This window comes from Archocentrus centrarchus, chromosome 7 (genome assembly GCF_007364275.1).
Source record: "Archocentrus centrarchus isolate MPI-CPG fArcCen1 chromosome 7, fArcCen1, whole genome shotgun sequence".
Taxonomy (NCBI): Eukaryota; Metazoa; Chordata; class Actinopteri; order Cichliformes; family Cichlidae; genus Archocentrus; species Archocentrus centrarchus.
Genome location: NC_044352.1, coordinates 12,148,889 through 12,176,422, shown reverse-complemented (window position 1 = coordinate 12,176,422; position 27,534 = coordinate 12,148,889). Strand labels below are relative to the sequence as shown.

The window sequence follows — 27,534 nt, the reverse complement described above, 5'->3', positions numbered from 1 at the left end:
GAAAATACAATTCACAATACTACTTTTTTTTTATTGCAGGTAAAGCTGTTTTCACACATGAACTTTTTTGTGAGAATACGATATCCCACGCAGTCATACTGGTTATTATATATCTGCCAGCAGCACACTCTGTGCAGGTTGCACGCTCACTTAAACCAGAGTATTTCTAGAAGTGAGGACTGTCATGAACTGTCTCTCATTACATGCTGCATTTTAGAAAGGAAAACATCTGACTTTATCCCAATATTAATTCTCCCAACATTTTCCAGAGTTAGTGTGTGAAAACAGCTCAAATTGCACATTGCACATGAAGCACGGTACAATTATCAAAGGTCTGCGTACTGACAAGTACACGTTTTCATTCATATTATACCTGTTTCACTTATGTGCAGACCTTGCATTTAATGACATATCTTGCGTCAGCTGAACCTCTGCATTGTTCCCAGCATGTGACATAGAAATATTTGATACACAAACAAAAAGTGTTTTTTTGAGCTTGAAAAAAAAAAAAATCCACATCACAGTGTATCAGCAGAGTAAACTGAAGACAAAGAACAGTGTGTTTCTCATGGGCACTAATATCCTGTTCATGTGTTGCACATTTAAACAGCTTACCCTGGTTTTGAGAAACAGGACAATCCACCTAAAGTATTTCAGCAAAAACTTGAGCAGTGTGACATGTCAAATCCTTATCACTGTTTCTGAGCACCTCAGTGGCTGAGAAAGTGATAAATCAAGACACAGCTGCACATAGATGATCAGAAATCTGAATATTACCAGGATAATGATATGAGGTGGAATGACTGTACAACATACATCGTTAATGACTTTAAAACAAGAATTGGGTGCACAAGTTTGAAGTTATTTTGGATTTTCTCTAATCGACATAGGGTCAAAAGTATACCCACAGGTTCCAATATATACATACACTCACTTAAAATTTTCAATAAGTGGTGCTGAAGGTTCTGCAAGGCCAAGACCTATTAGATTCTCATTAATGATCATGATTGGCAGAGAAACTAGTAGTTTCTCTTTGCCAGCATATAAAGGGTTTATTTGACACCAATACTCAGAACAACAGAGAAGTCCCAGAAACTCAGGGAAGACCTAAGCAGGAGAACTGTAGATTTACACAAGTTGGAAAGGTTTAAACAACTGCAGATTTCAGGACCATCAGTTCAAACAACTGAACCTAAGTACAAGTTATTCAGATGTGTCAGCACTCAGCCAAGGTCTGGGAGAAGACCCATTCTGTTGTAGATTTGTTGTGCTTGGGATCATTGTCCTGTTTAATGAGTCAGTTTCAGCCAAGCTTTAGCTGTCAGACAGATGGCTTCACATTTGACTCTAGAATACTTTGGTATTCAATGATAGCAAGGCGCACAGAGCTCCTCCGCCAACACCTCCACTTTGGTCTCATATGCCCAAAGGACATTTGTGGGTGGTTTGTTTGATGAAATGTTACAAACCTAAGCTGTGCTGCCGTGTCCTGTTTTAGACAGAAAAGGCTTTCACCTGGCAAACCTTCCAAACAAGCCATACATGTTCAGTCTTTATTTAATTGTGCTGTCATGAACTTTAACATTAAACATGCCTGTTTATTCTGAGATGTAGATCTTGGATTTTAGCAATTTCTCTGAGCATTGCATGGTTTGACAGGAAGACTGGCCACTGTACAGTGATAGACTTGAAATTGTTTGGAGATGACCTTATAAGCCTTCACAGATTGATGGGCACTAACAGTTGCATTTCTAAGATCATTGCTGATGTCTTTCCTCCTTGGCAGCGTGTAAACACACACCTGAATGCTCCAGACCAGCAAACTGCCCAAAATGTCTGCTTTTATATAGGTGCTCACGCTTGCTGATTAGTTAATCAAGTGCACCAAGTTGCTACTTACCCTCTTATTTCTTATGGAAGCAGTAAGGTTGTATGTAGTTTTTCACACACAGCTTCTGGATTTGTGTTTTCTTTTTGTTACTAGGTTATTTTTATTATGTCCTGCTATGTAAAACCTCAGAATTTAAATAAGGTGTACCTTCTTTTAACCATGACTATAAATCACATCCTGTCATGGTAAAATAATTATTAAAGCATTTCTAGGAGTATTTACAGTTATTCCACTGGAAGCAAAACTCCCTAATAAATTACAAACTAATAACGCAGATAATACAATATTTTGCCGTTAAAAATAAATACGCACTTTAGATATTTACATCTCATTAAGTTTCAACACAGTCTAAATCACAATATAAATTAATGTAATTTCTCTCCATACAAGTGTGACATTGCTTGTTTGTATAGTGCTTTTCTGATACAAACCTTCAGTCTGCAAAAAGATACAGGCTTTCATGAGTCTATAAGGCGATGCTCACGTAGCATTTCTGTCACATTTCAGCTAAACAAATTCATTCATCACAGCTCTGTCTCACTTCTCTTTCATTCCTGTCAGGCACATAATTTAAAAAAAAAAAGACAAATTTTCCATTGCAAGCTCTCGTGATTCCTAGTAGTTTTAGACAATGCTCTTCAGTGTATCCAGTGCGGCATTCTGCTCATCCGTGCTCAGTGATTCGCTGTCGCCATATGCACGCTGATACTCTTGCAGGAGCGAAACAACAACATCATGGCCAAACTGCATGGCGTCATCTAGGGGTGTATTCCCCCATCTGACAGGTAACAGTGCGATATGGACATGAGTGGATTTTTTAAGTTAGTATCACCACTTTCAAAATAAGGCGATGTCATTTAAATTCCTACCTGTCTTTCATGTAGGGATTCACTTTACATATTTCAGTTAGAAAGATTACAGCTTCCACTTGACCTGAAGGAAAAAAATGGAGCAAACCTAATGTCAAAGCACAAACAACAGAAAACCAAAAACGGCGTATTAAATTTAGCCTTTTCTGAATGTTGAAGCCAAGATTTTCTAAGAACAAATGAACTAACCTTCTGCAGCAGCGATGTGGAGCACTGTGCGAGAGTCATAGTCCCTCTGCTCCATGTTCACAGCTGAAAGGGCAAACCTGGTGGGATAATGCAGACACAGGATGGGAGATAAAACACACATGAAAAGGTTTCTGTAACTCGAGCAAGGGGCAACTGTCAAAAAACCAGAGAAACAGTTACATGATGAAATCACTTTTATATGTGACGCTCTTCAATGCTTTTTCCGCTTTCTTTCAGAGAATTGGAAAAGAATATTGACACCACCTCATAAAGGTCTGTTAAAGCCAGGAGACAGGCTAACTGAACATAAAAACTTGTAAGCCACATTGTGTCGACCAGCACCACTTTACAGTATGTTAAAAAACATTTATTTATATATGGGTATGCATGTATTATGCAAACAAGACATGGTAATAAGTGAGCTTTGTATGTGCAGGTAGGGGTACTTTGTTCTCTTTTGCTGAAGCAAAGCTCCATCTTTCCCCCATAGCTCTTTATGCTGAGCTACCATCTGTGTAATTAGCATACAGGCTCTTCCTATCTGACTCTTAACAAGAAAAAAAAAAAAGGTTTTGTAACAAGACTGTGTTAGATAACCATTTTCTATGTGTCTGCTGATAAAAAGTTATAAAAACCAAAAATGATCAAATCCAGTTTTTACTCACCTCCTCAGAGCAGAGATGTTGCCACTGTATGCTGCGAACATCAGGTTTACCACTGACTTGTTCTAATGGACCAAACAACAAATATTATGAGAGTGATCATGTCTGCTTTATTATGGATGCTGGCCATGCTTGGCCAAAGTTTCAAGTCATGAGTTTCAGATGTATTATGTCTCCTTTAGACTCCGGTGCGGGCGGCGCGGGTTCGAGTCCTGGCCTGTGGCCAGTTTGCCTGCATGTCTTCCCCTGTATCTTTCCCCCATTTCCTGTCTCCCTCTACTGTTGGTAAAAGCTGCTGTGGCCAAAAAAATGCAAAAAAAGAAGAGTGGGAATCCTTAATTCTCCTTTATCATCTCAGATACACAAAGATCTGTATACAGACCACAGATCCTGCTGCTGTTCAAACCTTCTGTTTGTGAGGGCAGCCAATCAGAAAAAGCTGGTTTAAAGGGAGTGAGAAGGGAGATGCAACTGCTTGTGGATGAAGTGAACGGTCAAACAAAAGCGAAGAATAAGACAAATAAGGACTATTTATATTATGCATTTGTGTATCTTTGGACTCTAGTAGAGTTCAAGGTTACAAATATGAACCTGGACATTGACTATAATAGAGCCCTGGTATATTGTTAGCCAAATAAATGACACCCCATTGGTGTCATTTATTTGTTCAGATGCTAACACGGTGAATACCAAAACAACCCAGACACTTTGAAGAAGATGGTCTCGGTCCGGTTCCAAATCAGAGCCTCAGAGCAGTTTGCTTATAGTGAGAATCATAAACAAAACAACCTCAATCCAACCTTGATCTGACCCAACTATCAGGTGTACACTCCAAGGGTGAGATAAATACCTTCCTATAGTCAGGTATGCATTGCATTCTGGGTTGATTAAAAATTGTAGCAACTAGCTGTAAAATGAAGGTTCACTTGGATGAGCAACGAGGTGCGATGCATTATTGATATTTGGTCAGATGACTACATTTCTCAGCTCCTTCCTGAATTTACATTCGTTGCTCCCTCCCGAGACACGTCTGGCCAGTAAGCAAACTGAATGTTCAGATTTGGTTTGTTTGCTTCGAGTTTTCTCCGTGTAAAAACAAACCAAATGGGAAAAAAGCTACAAGTTTACAAACTCAAATGGACTTGAACCAGAGTAAACAAACTATAGGTGTGAAAACACCCTTAGTCAGTCAGTCAGTTGCCTGAAAAGGTAGCACCAGCTACACTTGTTGCACTAAACTTACCGGATCCTCATAATCATCTGATCGCCTTCTCGGGTCATGTTTCTTAGTGAAGTGCCTCAGGTTGTCGTAATTGTGGAAGTTAAAGTAAGACACCAGTTCCTGGTGAATCAATGGTTGAAAAACAAATAAAAGGCATTTATTAATATAACATGTATAACATATGGTATATTTGATCTTTAACAATTTAGAAGAGATGACAATTTAGCTTCTATTATAGAATGCAAATATTTAAATAGAAAATCTGCATTATGTTAATAAGAAGCGTACCTGACAGAAGTGAATGCCACGAACACTGTTTCCAAGCCGATCTAACGGTGGGGACCAACACATCATACCCATGACATTGGGGACCACCAGTAGTACAGCACCTGAAACACCGGATTTAGCTGGCAGGCCCACCTAAACAAGGAGAACCAAACATCTAACATCTCATGACTCATTATTGCTGCTCTATGCTTTCAAAGGGATCTTTTAAGAATACAGGGACTCACATGGAAGGCAAACTGTCCAGAAAAGTCGTACATGCCGCATGAATGCATGAGACTCAGGGTGTTGCGAACTGCCTCAGCGCTCAGCACATGGTTGCCTGTGATTGGACAAATACCCCCATTGGCCAGTGTGGCAGCCATGACACTTCCTGACTCACATGTTACCTCTATGGAGCACAGCTGGAGTGAAAAAAACAAAAACAAAAACAAAAAAACATGACAAATACAGAACAGTTTGAGTAAAACTCATGAAGGAAATATTTTTTTCTATAAATCAAATCAAAAGAATTTATTGTCATTATATGTCAAGACATACAATGAGATTACGTTCCAGAACACCCATCCAAGAGGACAGGCAAATCAAAACAAACAGGGGAGATAAATGTCTGTGGCCACAGCCATCAAAGGCACCGCCGTTTTAAAAGAATATGGAAACATAGCGAATACAAACAAAAAAGCATCTCATACTTTGCCCCGTACCAGGTAATGTATGAGGTTAAAAAAAAAAACCTTGCATAGCATAGTGTGCACACAAAACTGCATGGAAGCACTAGGCGGGGAGGGAAGGGGTGTGCTGATGGAGGCAAGTGAGTAGGGTACTGTGGAGGCAGCCAGCTCCCCCCTCAGCTAACAGATCATGATAATGTTCATGATAAGGTGGAATAGTCAGCCTTGGTCGCCAGGATACCAGTTCACACAGGTCACAAAGAGATGGGATGGTGCGCTGGGGGATAAAGCATCTGTTTACACACATCCTGGAGAAGATGAGATACCAGCTGAATCAAGGCCGGATAGGGAGCCAAAAGTCCAGATAATACAAGTTGTTTTGGTACAGGCTGTCACTGTTTAATTTCCGACAGCCTTCAGTCTCTGGGACTCTCAATGGCGTCTCCAATCATCCGAATTCTCATTGCTCCTTCCCTTGTCACGCTGAAGGTATACTTCACCAAGATTTAACCCATTTTCGCCTTTGAGCATGGCCAAAACTGGCCTGCGAGCCTCCAGGTTCGTGTCCACCTTGCGGTTCAGTTCTACCAGGTACTGAGTCTGTGTGTGTACCGCTCTGCACAACACTTCGTACTGAGCAGCCAGGTTACCTAAGCCACCAACAACTGCCCAGATTTTCCGAATTTCACAATAAAACAGGTATCCCCCAAGGCCAATCCGAAGAGATCCTGTTATCCATATATGTACATGTCTTCTACGTCCTTGATGGACAGGGCCATCAAGCACATCATCTTCCAGTCACTCCAGGAATCCACGATGTAGCCAGCCGGAGATGTCCCAGCGGGACAGGAGGGTTCTCCTTCCCTTGGTCTCCTCATATAGAAAATCTGATCAATAGCATTGTGAGACCAGCTGACCAAATCCATAGTTTTAATTTCCAGTTCGGACGATGTGTAGAGAGAGGCTCTTAAGCACAGCAAAGCAGCAAAGCAGGGCAGATAAGGTATGGGTTGGGAGAGAAAGAAAAGGTGTCTACCTCCGCCGAGGGCGAGAAGAGAGCTGTTAAAGTGACAAATACTGTTTTTTAATTAAGTAAAATTTTAAAAAGTGACAAATCCTTCACTTCCTTTATCAGCAGGTAACTACAGTAGCTACATCTGCTGTTTAGTGAAGGAAAGACAGTATAAAGACTGGTGAGAGACGAGAGAATAAACCATAAAAGAAAAAGATCAAATAGCTACAACATGAAAACTTCAGGGTCAAGTGATAGTTCTGGTCACCATAATTGACTTAGTTTCCATGTTACACATAAAAATTTGATCTCATCTTAACCAGTCTACAGACACAATAAGATTTGGCTAAATGTTAATGTTTAACTGATGCTTAGCAGGTGCAGTTAGGGCCATTACTTGCTGGGTAAAGAAAAGATTTCTGTAGTTTTGCCTCTATACATATTGTATTTGTATAGATTTTTTTCCCTATAATTTTAAATATGAGGCCCAAATTGATATCAGTGAGGAAGGCCACCATTAGGCTAAAAAAAAAAAAAAACTCAGGGAAATAGCAAGAACTTTAAGGAATGGCCAAATGAAACATTTCATACAGTCTTAGAGACTTTATTGAAGCACACCACATTATCTGTCAAATATGGTGGAAGCAATGTTATGGCATGGGCATGTATGGCTGCCAGTGGAATCAGGTCACAAGTGTACAGCACTATACTCTCTGCTCAGATTCAGCCAAATGCTGCAAAACAGCAAGACAGCATTACACAGAGAAAATGGATATGACCCAAAAAAATACTGCAAAAGGAACCCAAGAGTTTCTGAAGGTAAAGAAATGGGATATTCTTCAATGGCCGAGTCAGTCACCTAATCTAAGCTCAACAGAGCATGCTTTATAGAAAAATGTGTATAAAATGGCTGTAATACCTGAACAGTTAAAGCAATATTGTTGTAAAACCCCTTGACATAAAGCTGGAAACTATAAAAAGATTATAGATTTGCCCCTGAAAAAAAAGTTTCACTGCTCAACAAACTGTACAACGGTTATTGGGTTTCTAATTACACTGGTTAAGGTTGGTGGAAGTGATACTTTGCAAGTATTTAATAAGCATCATAAATTGTTGGACAACTTGAAACTTGAAGAAAAATGAAGGCGTATCAGAGTCAAAAAGATTGATCATGTGGACATCATGAATGTCGGTGTAATCTATCCAGTAGTTCTTCAGACAAATTTTGTTTATTTTTTGTAACTAATTATTAAGAATCTTGAGAAATTTTTAATCTGGATCAAACTGTTGGATGAACTGACAGGGAGCCTCTCTGCTAGCATATGCATACTAAAAATACTGATTACAGCCACTTTAAAGGACAGACTCACCTGAAAGTAAAAGTCAAGAGCTGCAATCATATCTGCATTTTCAGGAAAGCACTGCAAGGAATAAGATCAGAGTCAGCATATACTAATTCAATTTAAAACCAAACTCCTGGAGTAACTGTAATTATATGCAAAACACCAAAAATATTACACAAACCTTTTTCTCTTTGAGGTAGTACCCAATTGCATAATTCCTGTCACCGGTCTCCCTCTCTGACTGAAAACTGAAAGAACACAAGCAATATGAAAAGCATCATTCAGTGTGAGAAATCACATGACAATAGTTCTACATTTCTTGCAGCAGGCCACTCACGTTGCATTGCTGAAGCCCACATACTCTGTACCAGCCATACTTTTCAAGAACTCCATCACCTGCAGTAACATCATTTTTAGAGACCAATTAGCAGGAAGACCAAATGATAAAAGCAAAATTTCACAAGGGACTGAAAACGAAAATATAATTTACTTACGTAGTCAAACCTCTCAGCCTTATTTGAATGAGGCTGTCAAAAGAGAGGGAAAAAAAAATCACTTTGTGATGCCAATTTAATAACGTCACTAAGTCCCTACAGATGGCAGTGTTTGAGTGCTTTGACACTGAAGGATACTTTTGGTCTTGGTTGTGTGTCAATATCTGACGTACGCATGGTGTGTTTGAGCATGTGAGTCCACGTGGCAATTTGCTTTCTGTGGCCTGGGGGCTGCTTATGGTTGTGCTTGAATTTCATGGACAAGTAGAAGATCGTTGTCATGTTGTAAACATACCAAAAGGGGATGGGGCCACATTCATATTTAATGGCTTTACTTAGAAAGGTTACAGATGATAGCAGACATCACTGAGTTGAAGAGAAAACCTGAGGTTAAACCTCATGGCCAATAAAAGAGTTTTTCTTTGGCGCGCTACCTAATATGAAAACTGATTTTTTTTAACAAAACATACAAATATTTGACATTTAAACCTTTGACATGTAAACCTTTGCAATATTTATGCACTCCCAAGAGTGCATGAATACTGCATCTTCTATATATTTTGTACTTTTAGCATTTAATTTTACTTTTCTGTGCAGAAAAATATACTTTTTAACTACACAGCATCCTCAGTGTTTATATAACTTAAATACAAATACACTAAATATGCTATGTTCACACAAGTATTGCCCCCTCTAAACACACACAGTTGTGAGGGTTGGCTAACACACCTTCATTTCTGTGGGTTGTAATTGGCCAAAAGCACCCACACGCCCAAACTGAATCCCTCCCTTGCAGTTGCGCTTGGCCCACATTTGATAAGAGGCCCCAGTATCATCAGTCAGCTGTGAGACTTCAAAACCAACACAGATGAAGACTTCGCAACCATATATGGCCATGTGTTTATACAAAAACAGATCTGTGATCTTTGCCTGTTGCCTTTGCAGAAGAAGAGAAGTCCATCAGGTGGTAATGACCTTAGTCGAGTCACTATGGGGGGATGTAATCTCTAGCCAACAGACAGTTGACTAAATATGTCATGGCTGTTGTTGACGTCATCCATCAGGAGGGAGTTTGTTCAGTGAAATTCAACCTAGATAGTACAAATATGTTGTTTTTTGGAAATTTGTATAACCATTGATATATAACCATTGATATATATAATTTGTAAATAAGATAACATCACCAACTAGAAGCACTCAGAGAGCGCAAACCTCCGCCAAGGCCAGCCCCCTATCCCGCAATAGTGAAGAATTCTTTAAAAAAATTCCTGGATCCAGATCGTGATCCGGATCACCGCCAAAATTTAATCACTTCTCCTCTTGTCATTTCCAACCACTCCACAAAATTTCATTGAAATCTGTTCATAACTTTTGGAGTAATCCTGTTGACAAACAAACAGACAGACATACAAACCAACACGACCGAAAACATAACCTCCTTGGTGGAGGTAATAATTTGACCTTTAACAAAGCAGCAATCGGTGGCCTTCAGTGGTGTACTGTAGTTGTTTAGCCCTTCTTAAGAAAGAAATTTACTGTACAATTCTCAAAACAAGCTCACAGCATTTTCACACTTGTCTTTATATTGAATATTCTACTGAACAAAGCAGCATAAAAGAGATTTGCTTGCTCAGCTCATACAGATTGTGAAACTGTGGCAACGTCAGGTTTCACGATGAATGCAAATTTCCGATAAGCTTGTAAATCATACAGGGCTTGGCCATACTCCTGCATGGGCACAACAGTTTTGATGAGAGAATTTGCACATTTAAAAGAAAAAAAAAGTATTTTTTTTTTACATAACTTCTGGCTCATGCTGAGGCTCCAGCTAAAAGCAAATTAACCCATACATGACAGAAAGCATGTTTTGTAGAACTAATTTTACTCCTGGTTTATATAGACATTTGAAGAAGTGATTACCCCTTTGAACTGTATGCAAATCTCTGGAGAGGCTGCAGAACACTATGCTGCACTGTAATAATTCAAGGGAAAACATTTAATAAGGACTCGGTTTAAAAATGGAAAGCCTATTTTTGACCATGACCAGCTGCTTCCTGAGAGGCTACTCTGTACTGCCCTAACCAACCAACCAACCTCATTAACGATAGCCAACTGCAAAGTTATTTTGTGTGTATATTCTTAAATGGCAATGTGCAGCCTGTAAGCATTCATTATCATGTATCATATCAGATTTTTACCTTAACTAAAGAACTGATGACAATAGCTCCAGCATTCACCATAGGGTTGTGTGGTTTATCTGCAGAAGAAATGAGAGCATGTTATCACAGACTTGCTCCTAACCACACGCATAACAAACTGCTGAGATTGGAGAATATATTTCATCTGGGGATCTTAGGATGTAGCAACAGCTAATGAACTGAACACATGCAGTAAAATCCAGTTTGTTCAGAGATGAGCAGGTACTGTAATTGTAACCCAGCTGGCAGGGAAATTTCCTGGTAAACATTATACCTACAAGCTCTAATGATGTTATTATCGGAATGTTCAAAGAACATATCTATAAGGTTAGAGCTTTAACTAAGAAATGCCATTTGTGCAGCAACATTCGGAGGATGTTTTGAAAATTTCGTTGAGGTTCAGGTTATAAAATGTTCTTTTATAAAATGTTCCTACAATGTTACATTATACACAGAAAAAAAAAAAATCATTCCCAGTCCTACATTCTGAACATGTTTTCAGGATGTTTTTGAGACCTGAGATGAAAAAGATTTTTAACAAAACATTCCTCTCAAGTGATCCTTTTATAAAAGCAAAGCACTTGCAAGTGCATTGCTGCACCTGCAGCCTCACAGCAAGAAAGTCTATAATAGACTGGCGTACCAAACTCTACCCTGCCTCTAGTCCAGAGTTAATTGGGATACCCCCCCAGGAACCGTGTATTGGGCTATTTTAAAATTATTTTGATAAACCTTAACCCTTTATTGAGCAAAGGTCAGTGTGTTTTCCACTATCAAATTGTGTAGTAATGTTTTTCCCTGCGATGTAACCTTCTCACAGAGACCCATGCATGTTTTGATAACTGGGTAGGACAGAACAAAATGTTCAGCAGTGTTTGGACATTTGAAAAACTGCAGTAAAGATGTTTTGTGAACTATGAATCATATGTTACCACCACACAGAGGATAACTGGTGTTTAATCACATGCCTTCTTCATTTAGTGACAGTTTGTTGAACTTGAGTCCACTGGGCTCTTTGCCCACAAACTGGTGAACATGGTCACTGCCAAGCTCGTGCACAGCGATGGCATACTCCAGAGGCTTCACACATGACTGCAGACAGAAGGGAACCTTGGTGTCACCCACTGAGTGTCTGCATGACATGAGGATGTAATGGAGAAACACAGAAACATGACCAAAAAAAAAAATTCAAAAATGGATTAGTGTTAGTGAGGCAGTACACGTGATGGAGGTTTTAAGGATGGAAAGATGTATTACAAGTGGAGCTGATACTGCACCTCTGTCCGTCGATTGTGCACAGAGATACACCCCAGAGATCAGGGCTGAACTTAGCCAGCTGTGGAATGTAATCAGCGACCTGCATGAAGACATGAAACCCATGTGAGTGAGCTAACAATGATGGCACAGACACCAAATCAATATGCGTGTTAGTCTTCTTACTCACTTGTCCTCCTTCCTGCCGATGTGCATTGTCATACATCTTATCGATCTGGTGGACAAACTTTTCAAAGTCAGGGATGATAAATTTTTTTCTGAAAGCTTTAGTCAGCAGCATGATGTTGTTGCCGACACACCTACAAGAGGACATCAATAAAATTAGATAAACACTTGACATGCTGCAGTTAGTACACAGTTTATATGCCTGTCATTGAAGTTACTTTGTAGTAAAAACACTCAATAAAACCACCCATCAATATGATGATAATTTTGTGTAGCATATATATTCTATTATTAGAAATATGTCTATTATTGTTATTGAGGTTTTTATCAATAAGGAAGCTATATAAATATTAACTTATAAGTAAAGAGATATGGTGGGATTAAATAAGTGGGCACTTCTTCCTGCTCCTTTTTGATATGTAAGCTGAATGGGAATAGGGGAGTGATACTGGAGTGTATTTTGCTTTATTTGGTATAGTATTTCTTGTCTCTTTTAATTTTCCTAAATGACTTTCTGTATATTGTTTACATGATCGAAATAAATTGGAAACATTTAATTAAATTACATTGCAGTAAGTGTGCCAGGAAGCCATTTCAATATGACAGAAATGCAGCATGCACAATTCCCAGAACTGAACCATACAAATGGATTTAATAAATTTTATTATTCACACCTATGTGATAAAAAGGGGCCTTTTATCCAGTGTAATAGAGTGTAATAGAGATAGAGATGTTTTTGTAAACAATAAAATGATCCATTTACCTCTACTGTGTTAGGTTAGAAGCAGAAATAGGGAGAAATACTGGCTCATTACTCTCAGAGGTTAAGTGTTCTTTGTCATGTCAGATAGGCAAGCCACCACACCTAAACTTCAAGCACTAGATAACAGTAAAACCTGAGTAGCAAACTCCAAATCTGTCATACAGTAAGCTATTCACAATCATAGTGTCTCTTGGGTGCCTGGATTCCTTGACCAAGCCAAGAATCATGACTGAGATACGTGATTAAACTACTAAGTTAAATTTAATGAAATTTGGTGGAGAGGTGGAGCATTTCAGTGAGGCTTTTGACGACTTGCTTTAATATTGTGAAATAGGGCAACGGCCTTGGTCGCGGATATTCTCTCAGAGTGCCCTTCTAGACCATTAATTAAACACAGAGTGCTGCACAGCTAGCAGGCTCACTAACAGAGACATATATCGTACTGTGCAAAAGTCTTGAGCCTCCACTCATTTCTTTATATTTTGCTTAAAAAATGGGAATTATTTACAGCATTTTACTGAAATATGCAAACATAAATGGAAATACTGTATATAAGGCAAAAACAGAGTCTATGCAATTCTAACGAGCTTGAAAGTCAACATTTGGTATCACCACCTTTATTCCTAAACACAGCCTGATCTCTCTGAGGCAAGCTTTCGTGTAATTTCTTCAGGAGTAGTTCTCCAGGCTTCTTGAAGGACATTCAAAACTCTTCTTTGGTTGTTGGCTGCCTTTTGTCACATTCTTTTTCAAGATGATCCCACACTGCTTCAATTATGTTGAGGTCTGGGCTCTGAGGAAGCCAATCCATGACTGATAGTGTTCCATTTCCTGTTTTTTTTATCCAGGTATGCTTTTACTGCACTGGCTGTGTTTTTGGGATCATTGTCGTGAAGCTGTTGCCAGATGCTTTGTAGATGGTACTGCATGGAGGACCAAAGTCTGACAGCACTTTATTGCATTCATAATTCCATCACTTTTGATAAGATCTCCACCACTGGCTGAAATGAAGCCCCAAATATTGACAGATGCACCACTGTGTTTACAGATGGCTGTAGACACTGTTGTACTTCTATCCTGACCTCTGTAAATACAGATTATCATTTAAACTAAAAATTTCAAACTTGGATTCATCACTCCATGAGACCTGTTGCCACAGATTTCCAGTCCAGTTCGTGTGTAATTTGCCAGACCTTTCTCCCTGTTTCAATTCATTAAGAATGGCTTCAGTGAAGAGTACAGTATATGGATCAGTAAAGATCAGATGCATGTCTCAGGTCCTGCATCAGGTCTTTGTTGGATTTCTTTCCCATTTTTAAGGACATGAATTTCAGATGCTGTTCAACTGCTGTAGGCAGTTTTTTGAAGCTACTTCTTCTTTTGTCCTCCATTTGTTCAGTTTCCTCAAATTTTTTTAAGGATGCACTGCAGACCATGCTGAGATATGCCACGCTTTCAGCTAATAGCTCTTTGGGCCGTACAAAAATACTATTTTTAGGCCAGTCAAACTGTGTTATCTTTGGCATTTTTCAAAGAACAAACAATTTGCTTTTGCTGCTATTAACAAAGTGCCTAAAGATACAGTTTAAAATTGATTGTTTCCTAAACTGTCTTGTTATGTGTATACAACACATCCTTTGAGTTAGGTGCCTTTTCATGCTTGAAGGAATGTTTGTAAATGGTCATGGAAAAAGAATGGGACTGACTCAAAACTTCCACATAGTACTGTATAGGCTGGTATGGCAAATTTTGTTGATAATCTAAAAGTAATGTTAACTGGTTTCCTCTGAGATATATGTAGCTCTAGCTGTATTACTAGATAACAGTTCTTAAGAAGTAGAGAAAACATAAGCCTCTGTGATATGAACCTCCTGTCTTTACCTTTGGCTTTTTTCTAAGAAGTGAAGTTTTTTAAATAGAGGATTAGCTTCTTTGATTCAAGTGGCAAGTCCTGAGTTAGTGAGATGCATGAAAAAATGTTTATATAATTAAAACACCAATCAATAATTGAAATCTTCAACACACAGGCTTCAAAGTGACCTGCTTCAGGGCCAATTGACACTCACCTAAAAGCGTAAACAAACCTACCCATAACAACTCATCTAGCAGTTATTATAAACTTCCATTGCTATGTGGTGCTAACTGCTCAGCAATGCAGCATGCTTTCAAGGAAAGGAATGCACATTCTGTGACAGCTCAGAACTAAAATATCTGGCTCGGAGGTCTCACTCATCCAGGGCGCTAGCGTGAGGTTTGGGACACCAGGAAAAGAGAGTGGAGAGAGCCTGAATTATTCATATGGGTCACTTCCTTAAAAAAAAAGAAGATAGCTTTCTCTATTTCTACTAGCATATTTATAGTGGGCTCTTGAGTGTTCATCAGGAATAGATGACCTCACAAATTTCAGAAGACAAGCAAAAAAAGTCAGAAATGGCCAATTAATTTCAACAGAGGAAAGCCAGACTGTTTAACCCTGTGCTGTTCCAGGCCAAAGTTAGAGTCTGAGTGAATTACACTAGTCTGTTATGAAATGATACCGTCTGGTCAGCAGCCTGCATAGCACTTACCGATCTGTTGAGCCTACTAATGTAATTGCCACAGTCTGGAGCCAAACCAGAATGATGCCCTTTCATTAACAGCCCCAGAGACCCCCTGTCTTCCTGCTCCCTCCACTGCTTTGGCTGGCATGCATGCATGTGAATTTGGTTAGCTGCAGCTGTTGGTCATAAAACGCCTGTCTCTGTCTGTCCCTGGGACTCAAATAGCACTGATCACAGATCACTTCTGTTATTTAACAAAAACTCTCAAAAGGACTTAACCTAACAGTTTCACCTGTTTCCTCTCTTTTGCCCAATCTTTATTTGAAAGAGCATTTCACTGTTTATGCAGCAGTCATAGATAGCCAGTGTTCTTTTTAAACACACCCAGAAAATGTTCTGACTACTTTACACGTATTAAGCAACTGTGTTTCCAAATGGTGTCACAATAAATAATGCTTTTTCCACCTTCTGAAAAGTTTTTTGTCCATCATGACTGGCCCGATGGAGTCATGGGTGGATTGTCGCATCTGATAGACACAGTCACGGAGCCGAGGATCAGATGTTAACAAGCCTGTTTTTCTCAAAGCCTGCAGAGATGGGAAATAAGAAACACAAGGGAGGAAGGCAGGGAGTAACAAATGAGATACTTTTTCAGACACTGAAAAAGTTATTTATGTAAGAAGACTAAGCATGTGTTGATGACACGGACAATGAAGAAGCTGCAAAGCTTCAGGTGTTGCCCCATGGGAGAGAGTGCAAAATACAGGCATAGACCAGATCACTGGAATCCCTCTCATAAGTCACAGTGGCAGTCACTGTCTCTACCATGTGGGTCTATTTTGGGGACACCATGTGCATGACCCTCCTGACCAGTGAGACTTCTTTTGACTGATACTGTAAGTGACTCAATAAGTAAGCACATGGCTGCAAGCATGCTCTTACACTTATGAATATCTTCAGAGCAGGAAATGCTGATGTTAGACTGCTGCATGTGTGGCGTTCCTCAGTTTATTTTAGAGTTTTGTCCTTCAGTTGACTGCGTGAGGTTTGGGTTTGTGAGCAGTTTTAAGTTCATAGATAAAGTCAAATGCAAACCAAATAGAGATGAAGAGTGAAGATGGAAGTTGGCCTGCAAAATGTATTGATTTAGATTACCTGAGAAATAATGTACTCCACATTTCTGAATCTCCATAAAATGTAATCTGTCAAATAAGCACTGTGATACAGAGCTTGATTTTCATGATGGAAAACTAATTGACTTTTTTAATAATAAAGGTTTGGCATTTAGCACAAGGACAAATATATGAGGATTAAAGGAAGCTAAAGTTTGTTCTCACAGTCTTCTCATACTCATGCATTACTTTTTTCTATCCCAAACCTATTAAATGTTATTTCAGCTACTGTTCCCTTTGGTAATCAGGGATGGATCAATATATCATCACATCTCTTAAATCTTAAAGGTGGGCAATACAACAACAGACATAACTGCTACAAACTGAAGTACAGCAAACCCTAAATGCATTTTGATATACATAGATAGTTCACAAGTTTTATTTACAAAGCTTATATAAATATATTTTCTTAGTGAAAGGCAACACCTTGAGAAAAACTAGACTTTCTTACAACAGCATGATGCTCAGAGTTCAGCTGTGCATTTAATAGCCTATTGTTGAAAAATCAAAACATATCATGGAAATGGAAAAAAACACTTATAATTAAAATATATAAGATCTGTGCCACAGTTTTGTTGATTGTTTTCATGAATTGTCAGATGGTGTGTCACTAGGCCTAATGGGATGTGATTATCCCCTTTACTTTCACAAATGATGGCCCAGTGTATGCTCTGCTAAAGGAAGAACTTAACCAACCTTTACTTAAGTATTTATAGAATTCAATCAGCTCTAATTATGGCTACCACGCAGATACTTCCAAGTCACTTCACTCAGTTATGAACCTTCCTAAGCAATTTTGTCTATTTGACCGCACCCATAGTCTTGACTCTGCCCTTTTTTTAGCTCATTTGCTTTTGGGTCCTCCCTCCAGAGTTTTATGACACTCTGAGCCTATTAGGGCGAATGTGTTTTGCAGTTGTTATTTCCATTGCAGAGACACAGAGTAGCACTTACCGCGCTCCAGTAACCTCTACAAACACATCAAGTCATCTGTGCTGGAACAACACATCACCTGTGTTGACACACATCTCTTCTCCTTAATGCACACTTTCTTTTAAAACGACTGAGTTGCCATAGACACCGCAGCCACCAGCTGTTAGCTGTTAGCCCATCATAGTCATCATCATAGAAATGAAAAGGATTATCTGTTTATGTCTATTGATTTCTATGTTCACCTTCTCAGTATGCTGAGCTCTTGCAAGACTTTTAAAACATGAACTGTGGCACATGTTCACAGAAGCATGACTTTTTATTGAATGTGTGTGTTCATGTGGGACCTCGTGTATAGGATGACAGTCATAAGAGTAAGTAAGGAAATGGAAGGTTCAGTCTTCTAAATTAAATTCCTTTAATCTAGTGATATTATTAAATCTACCAGTACAACATCTGAACTGTAAGGTATTGTTGTAATTAAAGCCAAAATAATAATTAAGCATTAATGAGAAAAATGAACACTGCTCGCTTATTCTAATTACTTTGGTCCTTAGCGCCACAACTACATGTACTATATTTAGTCCTATTGCATAAGAAAGTCCCTAGACACCTTTTAAACTGGACTCCACCGTCAGGTGGAGATGCTCTGGATTCCTACTGTGGGATATCATGACAGTCACCAAGGTTGATTTGATTAAAGTCAAACGTGTAGTCAAGTGTGTTTGTGTACATTCGCATGTGTCACGGAAAGCCAAAACAGTGCTTTGCCTGACAGAGGAAGTGTTAATGTGCTGCTGACTTACAGAGATGAACTGGGAGAGAGGGATCATCTCTTTGCCATCAGTGATGGTGTAGAAAAGCAGGTCCTCCATGCTGGACATCAACCTACTTCTATAAAAAGCAAACAACACACACGCAATATGTTGTGATCTTTAAATCTGGACAAGCGTCAATGCCAGACCATGAGCAGTGAGTCAAAGTTTATGTCAACATAAAGCTAGTAGTGTAAATATTGCCATATTTCCTACTATTTACTTTGAGCCTCACATAAACTTTGTTTTAGATAAGGCTTAACAACACATACATACATACAATTTACAGTGTAGCTTTTGGGGTGTACCATACAATTAATATGTGGACATATATTTTAAAATATAATTTATCTTATGAATTTTAATGACAGAGGGAATTTCTTTGTATAAGAAGAGCTGGAAAGGAATTAAATACTGTCACCAGCCAACTTCCTGCAATTTGACTCAAACCAAATGTTGTTAATCGGGTAATCTGTCAATAATAAGAATTTAAACATTTTAATATTGTCAGGCATGCATACATGCCTGACAATATTGTTTGGCCCCACATACAAGCATGTGGGGCCAAACTACTGAGTATCATTTTGAGTTGCTGCAATAAAATTTTGACAGTGTTGGGACTGTCAAATGAACTAGACTGCTGCATTATTTTTTCACTTTGATTTTCAGGGTGTCTTTGAATTCAGCCCTCTGTATGTTGACGATTTTCATTTCCATCCAATGATGTGGCATCCTTTTAGTTCTAACACATTACACAGCTCTTATCAGTATAGCTATCCAGCATGATTTTTTTCCCCATTGAGATCTGATGCATTAATTTTTTTGAGCAGCATTTTCAATACTGTTAAAAACTGCATTGTGTTCAAATTTGTGTGTGTTTAAGTAGTTAACAGAACAGAGAAGTAAATTAACTTCCTCAAGTTTGGCAAGTAATTTTATGCCACTTAAATGAATAATAATGTGAAATGTAATAATGTGAATTCACCATTTCAATTATGCCATATTTCTCGCTTGAGTAAAACTTTATGAGCAACTTTTAACACTAGCAAATAATTATAATTATTGTTATTTAATCTACCAATTACTTTTTTATTAATTCTGATTTTTAAAAAGTAAACTTTTTTTATTTAATGTAACAAACACTCTCTTGTTCAGCAGCCCAAATTACAACGACGTTTAGTTACTGACTACACTTTAGTTACGTTAGTGATTGAGTCTCAGTTTAAAAATGTTTAAAAATGTGTAATTTTAGTTTGGAGCCAGTTTTAATGTTGTTTTCTTCTTATTATTATATTGTCAGGGTGTTTGTCAGGGTCAAAATATAAGAAGTTCAGAAACTTTACAATACAGACACAACACTCTATGTCATATAGTCATCCTGTCTCAGTTAAGCCTCTTTGTTTATTGGCTAGACAAATTTAAACATACTGACAAAGAATAAGGACATTTTCTGTTTATTTTTGTAACCTCACAACATTGTTTTAGCTAGTTTTTCTAAAGTCTTAGTGCGGTTTTATTGGCAGCAAATGTAACTGTTTCTTGACCTGCCACACTGCTGTATTGTTAGTATTACAACTATTTTTTTTTTAAAATTAGTTTGTCATGTATGTATTTATAAAGCTTTTATTATTATTTTTAACCTCTGGACAGAGCCAAACCAGATTTTTTTTTTTTTCGCCATTAGCAAACATTAGCTGTCTGCTAGCTGCAGCTTTAAATACAACGATGCTGAGTGGTGTACTTTGCATTTCTAGATGAAAGATAAGATTGTTTACTACAAAATCTGAAAATTTTCTGACAATTTTAACTTTATTTAGTGCTTTAAAAATAGCAATTTTACGCCATGTGTGCCTACTACTAGAAGTTTGAATAATGAGGGAATAAGCGTATTGTAGGAAAAAAATTAAAGAACTGAATGACGTTTTGGCTAATTAATAGAGACAGTCTTCTGTGACCTACTTGGAGTGTCCTTGGTCCACATCAGGGCCCTGCTGCTGATGATAGGCTCTGTGGGTGTGGGGTGATGCTGCGACCCAGCAGGGGAGAGGAACAGGTTGCTGAGTTCTGGACAAAACCATGCTGTCAGCTCCAACTCTGGCAGAGATCCCTGCATTTTTAAATAGCTGCAGGATTCCCGGGTTAGCTGTCCTCAGACTTTTCAGGCAATGCATTGTGATAAGTAGGGCTCAGTGTTTAATAATTCAAAGTAGTTTTTTTTTTTTCCTCCCTCCAGTTGCTGATCTTGAGAGATATCTGTGACCAGAGCTCCTTGGTCCTCGGAGCTTTAATAGCAGCAACTGTCTTACAGACTGACAAGTACGGGCTGTAGCTGCGGGGCGGAGCTGTGACACAGATAGCGCGTTGGGGTCAACAACCAGCACTTACTGACATGACACTGCTGAGTGATTTAATTTCTGCTGCAGCTAAATCACTACCATACTTTAATGAGATTTTCTAGTCTTTTATTATGAAGTATTTATCTATTTTTCTCCTCATCCAGTGACTGTCCAAAAATATTTCATCAGCGTGAACTTATCCCCGAGTTGACATGAGATGAACTGAGATTAAACGGAGTTAAATCCTGGGATGAGCTCATAAATAAGCTTTAAATTTCATTTTCACACACACATCACTTAAAAACTTATAAACTATCTAAACTAGTTCATTTATCCCTTACTGTAGAAATTAGACATTTTTAAAATTGTATTTTTTTCTAATATTTAATTAATATTTTCCTACTATATTATTATTGTTATTTTGATTATTACTGTTAATAATGATGAAGGTAGCGATCTTTAACAATAACAATAATAATGTTTTTACAGTGTTTTGTACATTTTAAATGATGAATATAGGCAGTATTTCATTATAAATGTGTCAGTAGTTTAATTTACTCCTATATTGGTCATTAAATGTAATTATGGATCGGGGTAAATGACCAATTGTGTGTTGTCTGTTAAATACTTCCTGTAAGGTTGCAGTCAGGTTGTTGCTACATTTCTACTGCTGTGAGATAGTGACACCCCCTGGTGAGCTTCCCACACTGGTTGACGGAATTACTATCCTGTCCTCTAGGTGGCGTGCTCACTCCAGGACCCTCTACTCAGGTCAGTCTCTGTTCTCTAACGCTGTTGTTTTACTGAGTACACATCACAGTGAGATCCTTCCTCTCCAGAGGGTTTCTCAGCATGTTTTCTGGTGCTTCAAAGATCCTTTGTTGTATTTTCTTTCTTCTTTTTTTTTTTGACTTTTGAATCTGGCTTCCTGTCTTTGATGTCAGCGGACATATGAGATGTCCACTGAAGAGTATCACAAAACTTTTACCCCTTGGTAAAATAATTTCCCATCTTCGAAATTTTAGAAAATCAGATGAAATTTTTAATAATTTTCTATTTTTATTTATTCACATTTATCTATTTTAAATCTGTATATTATCAAGGCAATCAAATCATATGCACCATACACAAACTTTCTCACTCTTTCAGACTATGCAGGGACACTTTATCAGCAGACTTAGGGGCATGGTATTATCTCCATTGCCAAATAAACAAGGCCTCGCTAGTAATGGCCTTCTCCTTTGCATTTCCAGGTATGCCAGTTCTTTCAAGAGGTACATGCTAACTCATGGCCTCTCTGCGCTGCTTCTGCCGGTTGTAGCTTCTCTGTTTTCAGCAGAAAATGTTTTCCATTCCTGGGCCAATGAATGCCACCTTTGTCCCTTCATCCGCCGTCTTGTGTGAGAAAGCCCCCCTCACTGCACTCACCAAGTCTGCACAAACTTAACCTCTTTCCCCCTCCACCTCACACAGGAAAAGAAACATACCCACTCTGGAGCTTTGATTCCATCTTAGTAATCTGGAGGTCTGGCTAAAGCCTTGAAATAGAGGCCACCTCGGACAGCCAGTTTTAAGTACCTTAAGGAGAAAAAAGGATGAAATCTGATTGGAGCAGTTGTTAGGATACTTTGAAATCATAGCAAGAAATATAGGCTATAGCCAGGTATATAAGAAAAAGGTGCAAAAAGAGGTAGGTTATACGTGCTTCCTCAAAGTTAATTCAGATGAGCTAGTTCATACAAGAAAAAGTGTGGTAATTAACAGGGTAAGGGATATCTATTCGTTCAAGTCTAATTCAGAGCCCTGGGAACCATTACTTATCTCCATTATCAGCCTGCCTTCACCACATTACCAATTACACTACCATTTTTATTGGATTGATTCATGCTCATTTTCCAAAATCACTCAAAGCTTTCCGGGCCCCCGAAACACATTTTATTCAAGCTACCACACACCACTCGTGTTCGGATATTACTTCAGAAACAAAGTACGTAAAACACCTTAATTTAATCCATTTCCAGTTTCTGTTAAACCCAAAGCCGCAGCCTGCATGGTAATAATATGATATTAAGAAGAGGTATTAAATAGGTACAGCACATTGTGAAATAAAGCTCCTTATTAGAAACTGTTGAAAGCTTGTAGAGATTTAATGCATCGTTTAATGCATCTCTCAAATGAAAGGATAAGGGCCATTATGCCTGTGCCACCCAGGGTGAAAGGAATTCCATCTCTTCTACAAATTGAGTCTTAACCACATAGCCACACACACACACACACACACACACTCAGAGGATATAACACTGAAATAAATTACATTAATTTCCTGGAGACTTGTCATAACCATCCAACCATACCATGTCAAATCTGTTGTTTCTCCCTATTAAAATATATCTAAGTTGAAACTGTTTTTTTCTTTTAATGCAATATTCCTTCTTTCTGTGGTGGCCAAAAACAAACAAACAACAACAACAACAAAAAAAAAAACCATAGTCTTTGATCTGTGCAAAAACTGCTAGCTTATGTTTAACTGAGGCTTGATCAGATTTATCTGGTGGCCATAATCAGAACTGACTGTCCTTTTAGTGTGAAAGCCTTTTTTTGTGTTTCTCTGGAGTGTGTGGTCTTATTAAGCTACGCTGTTGTTATTAAGCTACGCAATACAAATAGGGGATTTTATTGACTAATTCAGCCTCATATTAGCTTTTTGTCCCCATCAGATCAGTGTAATCACATTAAAAAGAGATTACTAAAAGGTCAGTATGGGTAGGATGCTTTATTACAGCACTATTTAAAGAGAGTTGAAAAAATCAGAGCCTGTCTTTTTTTTTTTTTTTTTAGACTTTCATGGCTTTATTTAATAGATGCAGTAGAGAAAGACAGGAAATCAGGAGGAGAGCTACGGGGGAGACGTGGGAAATGGTGACAGGCTGGGACTCAAGCCTTTTAATACCCACATATTTGATTATATTAGATTAGATTAAATATGATTAGCTCTTATCTATTACTTATATGTTATTTGTGTTTAACTTGTTTAACAAGTGTATCTTATCTTATCTTACCTTAATAGAATTTAAGTATGAATTAACCCATCAACATTATTAATAAATAATATTGTTTACCACATATGGCTACTCTGCAGTGGGTCATTTAAAATTCTTTAGTTTTTTTAATAAAATAGTACCATGTTTTTGTTGCATTTATTAAATTATTACTATCAGTATTTTGATTACTAAAAAATCAGAGCACGATTCCTGCTCTGAAACAGAGTGGTTATAAAGCTGTGCAGGCCACTTTGAATCCTACTGATAAATTTGTGCATGCACTGTTAAATTATTACTTTTCCTCCATGACTTCTCTTTATTTAGATTTGGAATGCATGCCCAGGGGGCTAAAGATGAGCCATTTATATCTTTACTTGCATACTACTATTGAGATTCAATAAAATTAAGAGGACAATTTTCATATTCACCTATTTTTTTGTTAAAATCAAAGGGAACCACTGTAGATGGGCAAAAGAGATGTAGGTTCAATGCCCTTGGGCTAGAAGTTAGGCTTGCTGCTAATAATCATTGAGGACTTAGCAATATTACCCATCTTATTGCTGTTTCTGTAGAAATTGGTGCATATTTCAGTCTCTGAGGCTGTTCATGTCCCAGAAAATCCTCGTACCTCTAAAAGTGCTGACTGAATTTCTGATTCCAGTTCTCTTCACTAACCCATGGCAAAGGGTGAAGCCTTTGTTCAAAATGTGCACAGGCTACAGCCCAGTCTGTAAGTCTAAGATGTACTTGAAAACATGATAAACATTAGTGTAGTAGCTGTAAGTCATATGTAAACCTAAATGCTACACACCCAGTGAGGCCTTTATGAAGTACACCAATAAATTATAATGCACATTTGACACATGCACATCTCAGTATCCAAGAGCTGGTGCGTAAGCACAATGATGTGCATCTACAAAAAAGAACTTGAACTGTTAAAAACCGAGTCAAGTCTGAGGGTGACAATTTGGCTCTCATTGTCTCAAAGTGGCCACTGCACAGCAAATCTTTGTTAGTAGAAATTTTCTGGCACCGCCCTCAGGTAAAGCTACACATTCCACCCCAAAAAGATTAACAGAGTTGTTTCAGTTTCAGGTACATAATGAGCATTATAGCCCCATGAGACCACTGGCATGACTGTTGCTGCAGATTTCTTTTTCTCATTGACATTTGGCTTCCTTCAGGCTCAGCAATGGAAGAAGCAATGCAGTTTGAGTTTCTTGTAGCAACTGCTATCTTATATGTTCTTCATAACCAAATGAGGGGCAAGATTTATTGTGAACAAGGCCTGTTGATACTATCCTCTCCTGCAGGTGGGTGCTGACTATTACCACTTTATGTGTACACAGGAATACATCCATCCCCTCTGTTATGGTCACTGTGCAGAAACCTAGACACCCTCTAGACCCCAGGAGCCTCACTGCACCCATACAGTAGTGAAAGATCAGCCCCCCCATCACCACCCTCCTTCCGTCCTCTTTCCCATCTCTTCCCCTTCCCCTTCCCCTACCCCTACCCCTACCCCTACCCCAAAACCAAACCCTCCCAGTTTTCATCCTCTGAGCTTCCACACCCTTCCTCATCCACCAACCCCCATCCTCATGTAGCTATCCCACTGCCCTGCCATCTCACAGCATTCCGCGGACCGTGCACACAGAGGCCTATTGTGTGTGTGCTGGGAGACGGCAGGAGGCTGTACACAGTCAGAGCACCAGAGAAAAGGCCTGTGTAGTGCTGAACTGGTCTCAGTATTCCTGCTGTACCTTGACACAGATCTGTAACTGAAGTTGCACTGGCAATCTGTGACAGTCCTATAACATCAGTTTAAAGAGAGCTGTAGCAATGCAGCACTGATGAATGTCAAATGATTGCTCCACAGCTCTCTTCTGCATCTACATACTCAGCACTTATTGGGTGCTATAAATGGGTGCAGTAATTTCTCTAAGCTACCAGTGTTGCTTCTTCTGGCATGGCATAAACACTTGATATTTATAGTCTTATCGTTTGACTATTTTGCCCATATTTATAATTTCAGGGTCGATTAGAAGTTGTGATATAATAGATTGGGAGTTATTTTCCAAGTAACCAATAAAAATCCACCAACATCTTTCTCATTGTAACACAGCAACATTGACTCGACCTGACACCATAGTGGACAGAGTGTTAGTGCAGAATGGTACTGTGTACTCCTTGTGTTTAAGACCACTCATTATTGATTCAGCTGGCCTGTTAAATTCCTGAAATGTTTTTGTTGTCAGACTCATTTGCTTTATTGCTGCTTTTTCAGTCCTCTTAAACCTGGTGACAAAAAAAAAAAAAAAAAAAAAATCATACTAAACACGGATCTATTTTTCTAGGCAGAAGCTGCGCTAACCTTAACTATAAATCAAACTTCATATTGACAGGAAATTATGACAACTGGATTTGGAGTGCAAAAAAGAGTAGATGCATCTGTGATTTGATTTGGATTGATGTTGGATCGGTTTTCTGCTATCATCTTCCTTAAATGCAATTTCAATATACCAAACCACTCAGCTCACACAGGTCCAGGTAAGATGTCAGTTTCAAATCTTTCTTTCCTGTGTGTGGAACAAGAGAGGCTCTCTAGAAGGTCATGACCCTGGAATTACTGTGCCTCTCCTCATGGCAGACTCCTTTTCAAGCTGACTCACCTGGGCCTATCTACCAGAGAGATATAATAAAGATCATGCAGATCTTTCATCTCCCTTCTTCTTCAGCTTCACAGTAGATGTTATATATATTGATTTTTGTCTGGAATTCTTCTTTAAGGTCAGCTAACATCTGATTGCAGAACATTTAGCTATAACTCAAAGGCCAGAAGAATAGCTCATTTAACTGATTAGCCACTTGTTAATTGTCTTTGTCCAAACAGACAAGCCTCTCAGAAAGTTTGACTATAATGAGAACGTGACATAGCTGCTGATTGGTTAGCTCAACACTTAAAGGCTGTCTAAACTCTGCAGTTTAATCCATAATCCGAGAGACTAAACCGAAACAAACAACCCCGCTGACCCATTTGTTGAGTTCCCATAAACTGTTTAAATGCAAGTAGCGGTTCATTACTCAGGAAACAAAAACATTTATTCTGTCCTCTTACAAAGGTTTAGATTCATTTATATGTTTTTTTTTTTAATGCATCTAGCTGTCAGGTGAAACTTTACTATCAAAGTCCTTACTAATGCACAACAAAATGATTGGATGAAATTAAATCTGGTATGCTTTATGGTTTTATGGGACTGCACCTTGCATGCTGCCAGATATTCTGTGAAAAGAATCAGATCTGTATTTATCTCCTAATACTTTAATCTCCAAAAATCTTGTGGTCCAATTAAAAGCATCAGTCGCTGCCTTATGCACATGCAGAGGTCCTTTATTAAAAAAAAATATTTTTTTGCATGAATTAAAAATCAGTGTTTGATGTGCACATGGATGTTTATCATGGCTATATATAAGGCAACCTCATTAACTATCAAAATAAGGAAAGTGTTTTTCATCTATGTAATTCAGTTAAATAAGGAAATCACACAATACCAGAGGAAAAAAATAAATGAGGTACAGTTAGTCTTTTTGAACTTATGGTTTTTAATTAAAATATTCCTTAAACTTTGGTTTATATAGTCTTTAGTATCTCTAGTTCAAT

The 27,534-nt window shown here is 38.4% G+C and overlaps 1 protein-coding gene across 1 annotated transcript; it reads right to left on the bottom strand.

Annotated features, from left to right (window-relative positions):
* Positions 1-20,762, bottom strand: gls2a (glutaminase 2a (liver, mitochondrial)). Its single transcript, XM_030733406.1, has 18 exons — positions 20,456-20,762; positions 18,488-18,575; positions 16,045-16,166; positions 12,281-12,410; positions 12,114-12,193; positions 11,805-11,968; positions 10,837-10,895; positions 8,639-8,671; positions 8,482-8,540; positions 8,326-8,392; positions 8,172-8,222; positions 5,346-5,522; positions 5,122-5,253; positions 4,855-4,953; positions 3,615-3,676; positions 2,950-3,026; positions 2,761-2,824; positions 1-2,669 (listed from the first exon to the last, which is right to left on the bottom strand). The coding sequence occupies exons 1-18, from the start codon at positions 20,665-20,667 to the stop codon at positions 2,516-2,518; spliced, it is 1,830 nt and encodes a 609-aa protein (XP_030589266.1). The 5' UTR covers positions 20,668-20,762; the 3' UTR covers positions 1-2,515.
* Positions 20,763-27,534: the final 6,772 nt, after the last annotated feature.

Coding starts and splice junctions, on each gene's coding strand:
- gls2a (XM_030733406.1), bottom strand. CDS start 20,667: ATGCATTGCCTGAAAAGTCTGAGGACAGCTAACCCGGGAATCCTGCAG. Junction 11,969..12,113: donor TGCACAATCGACGGACAGAG/GTGCAGTATCAG, acceptor CATGTCATGCAG/ACACTCAGTGGGTGACACCA. Junction 10,896..11,804: donor ACTGTCACTAAATGAAGAAG/GCATGTGATTAA, acceptor TTTCTTCTGCAG/ATAAACCACACAACCCTATG.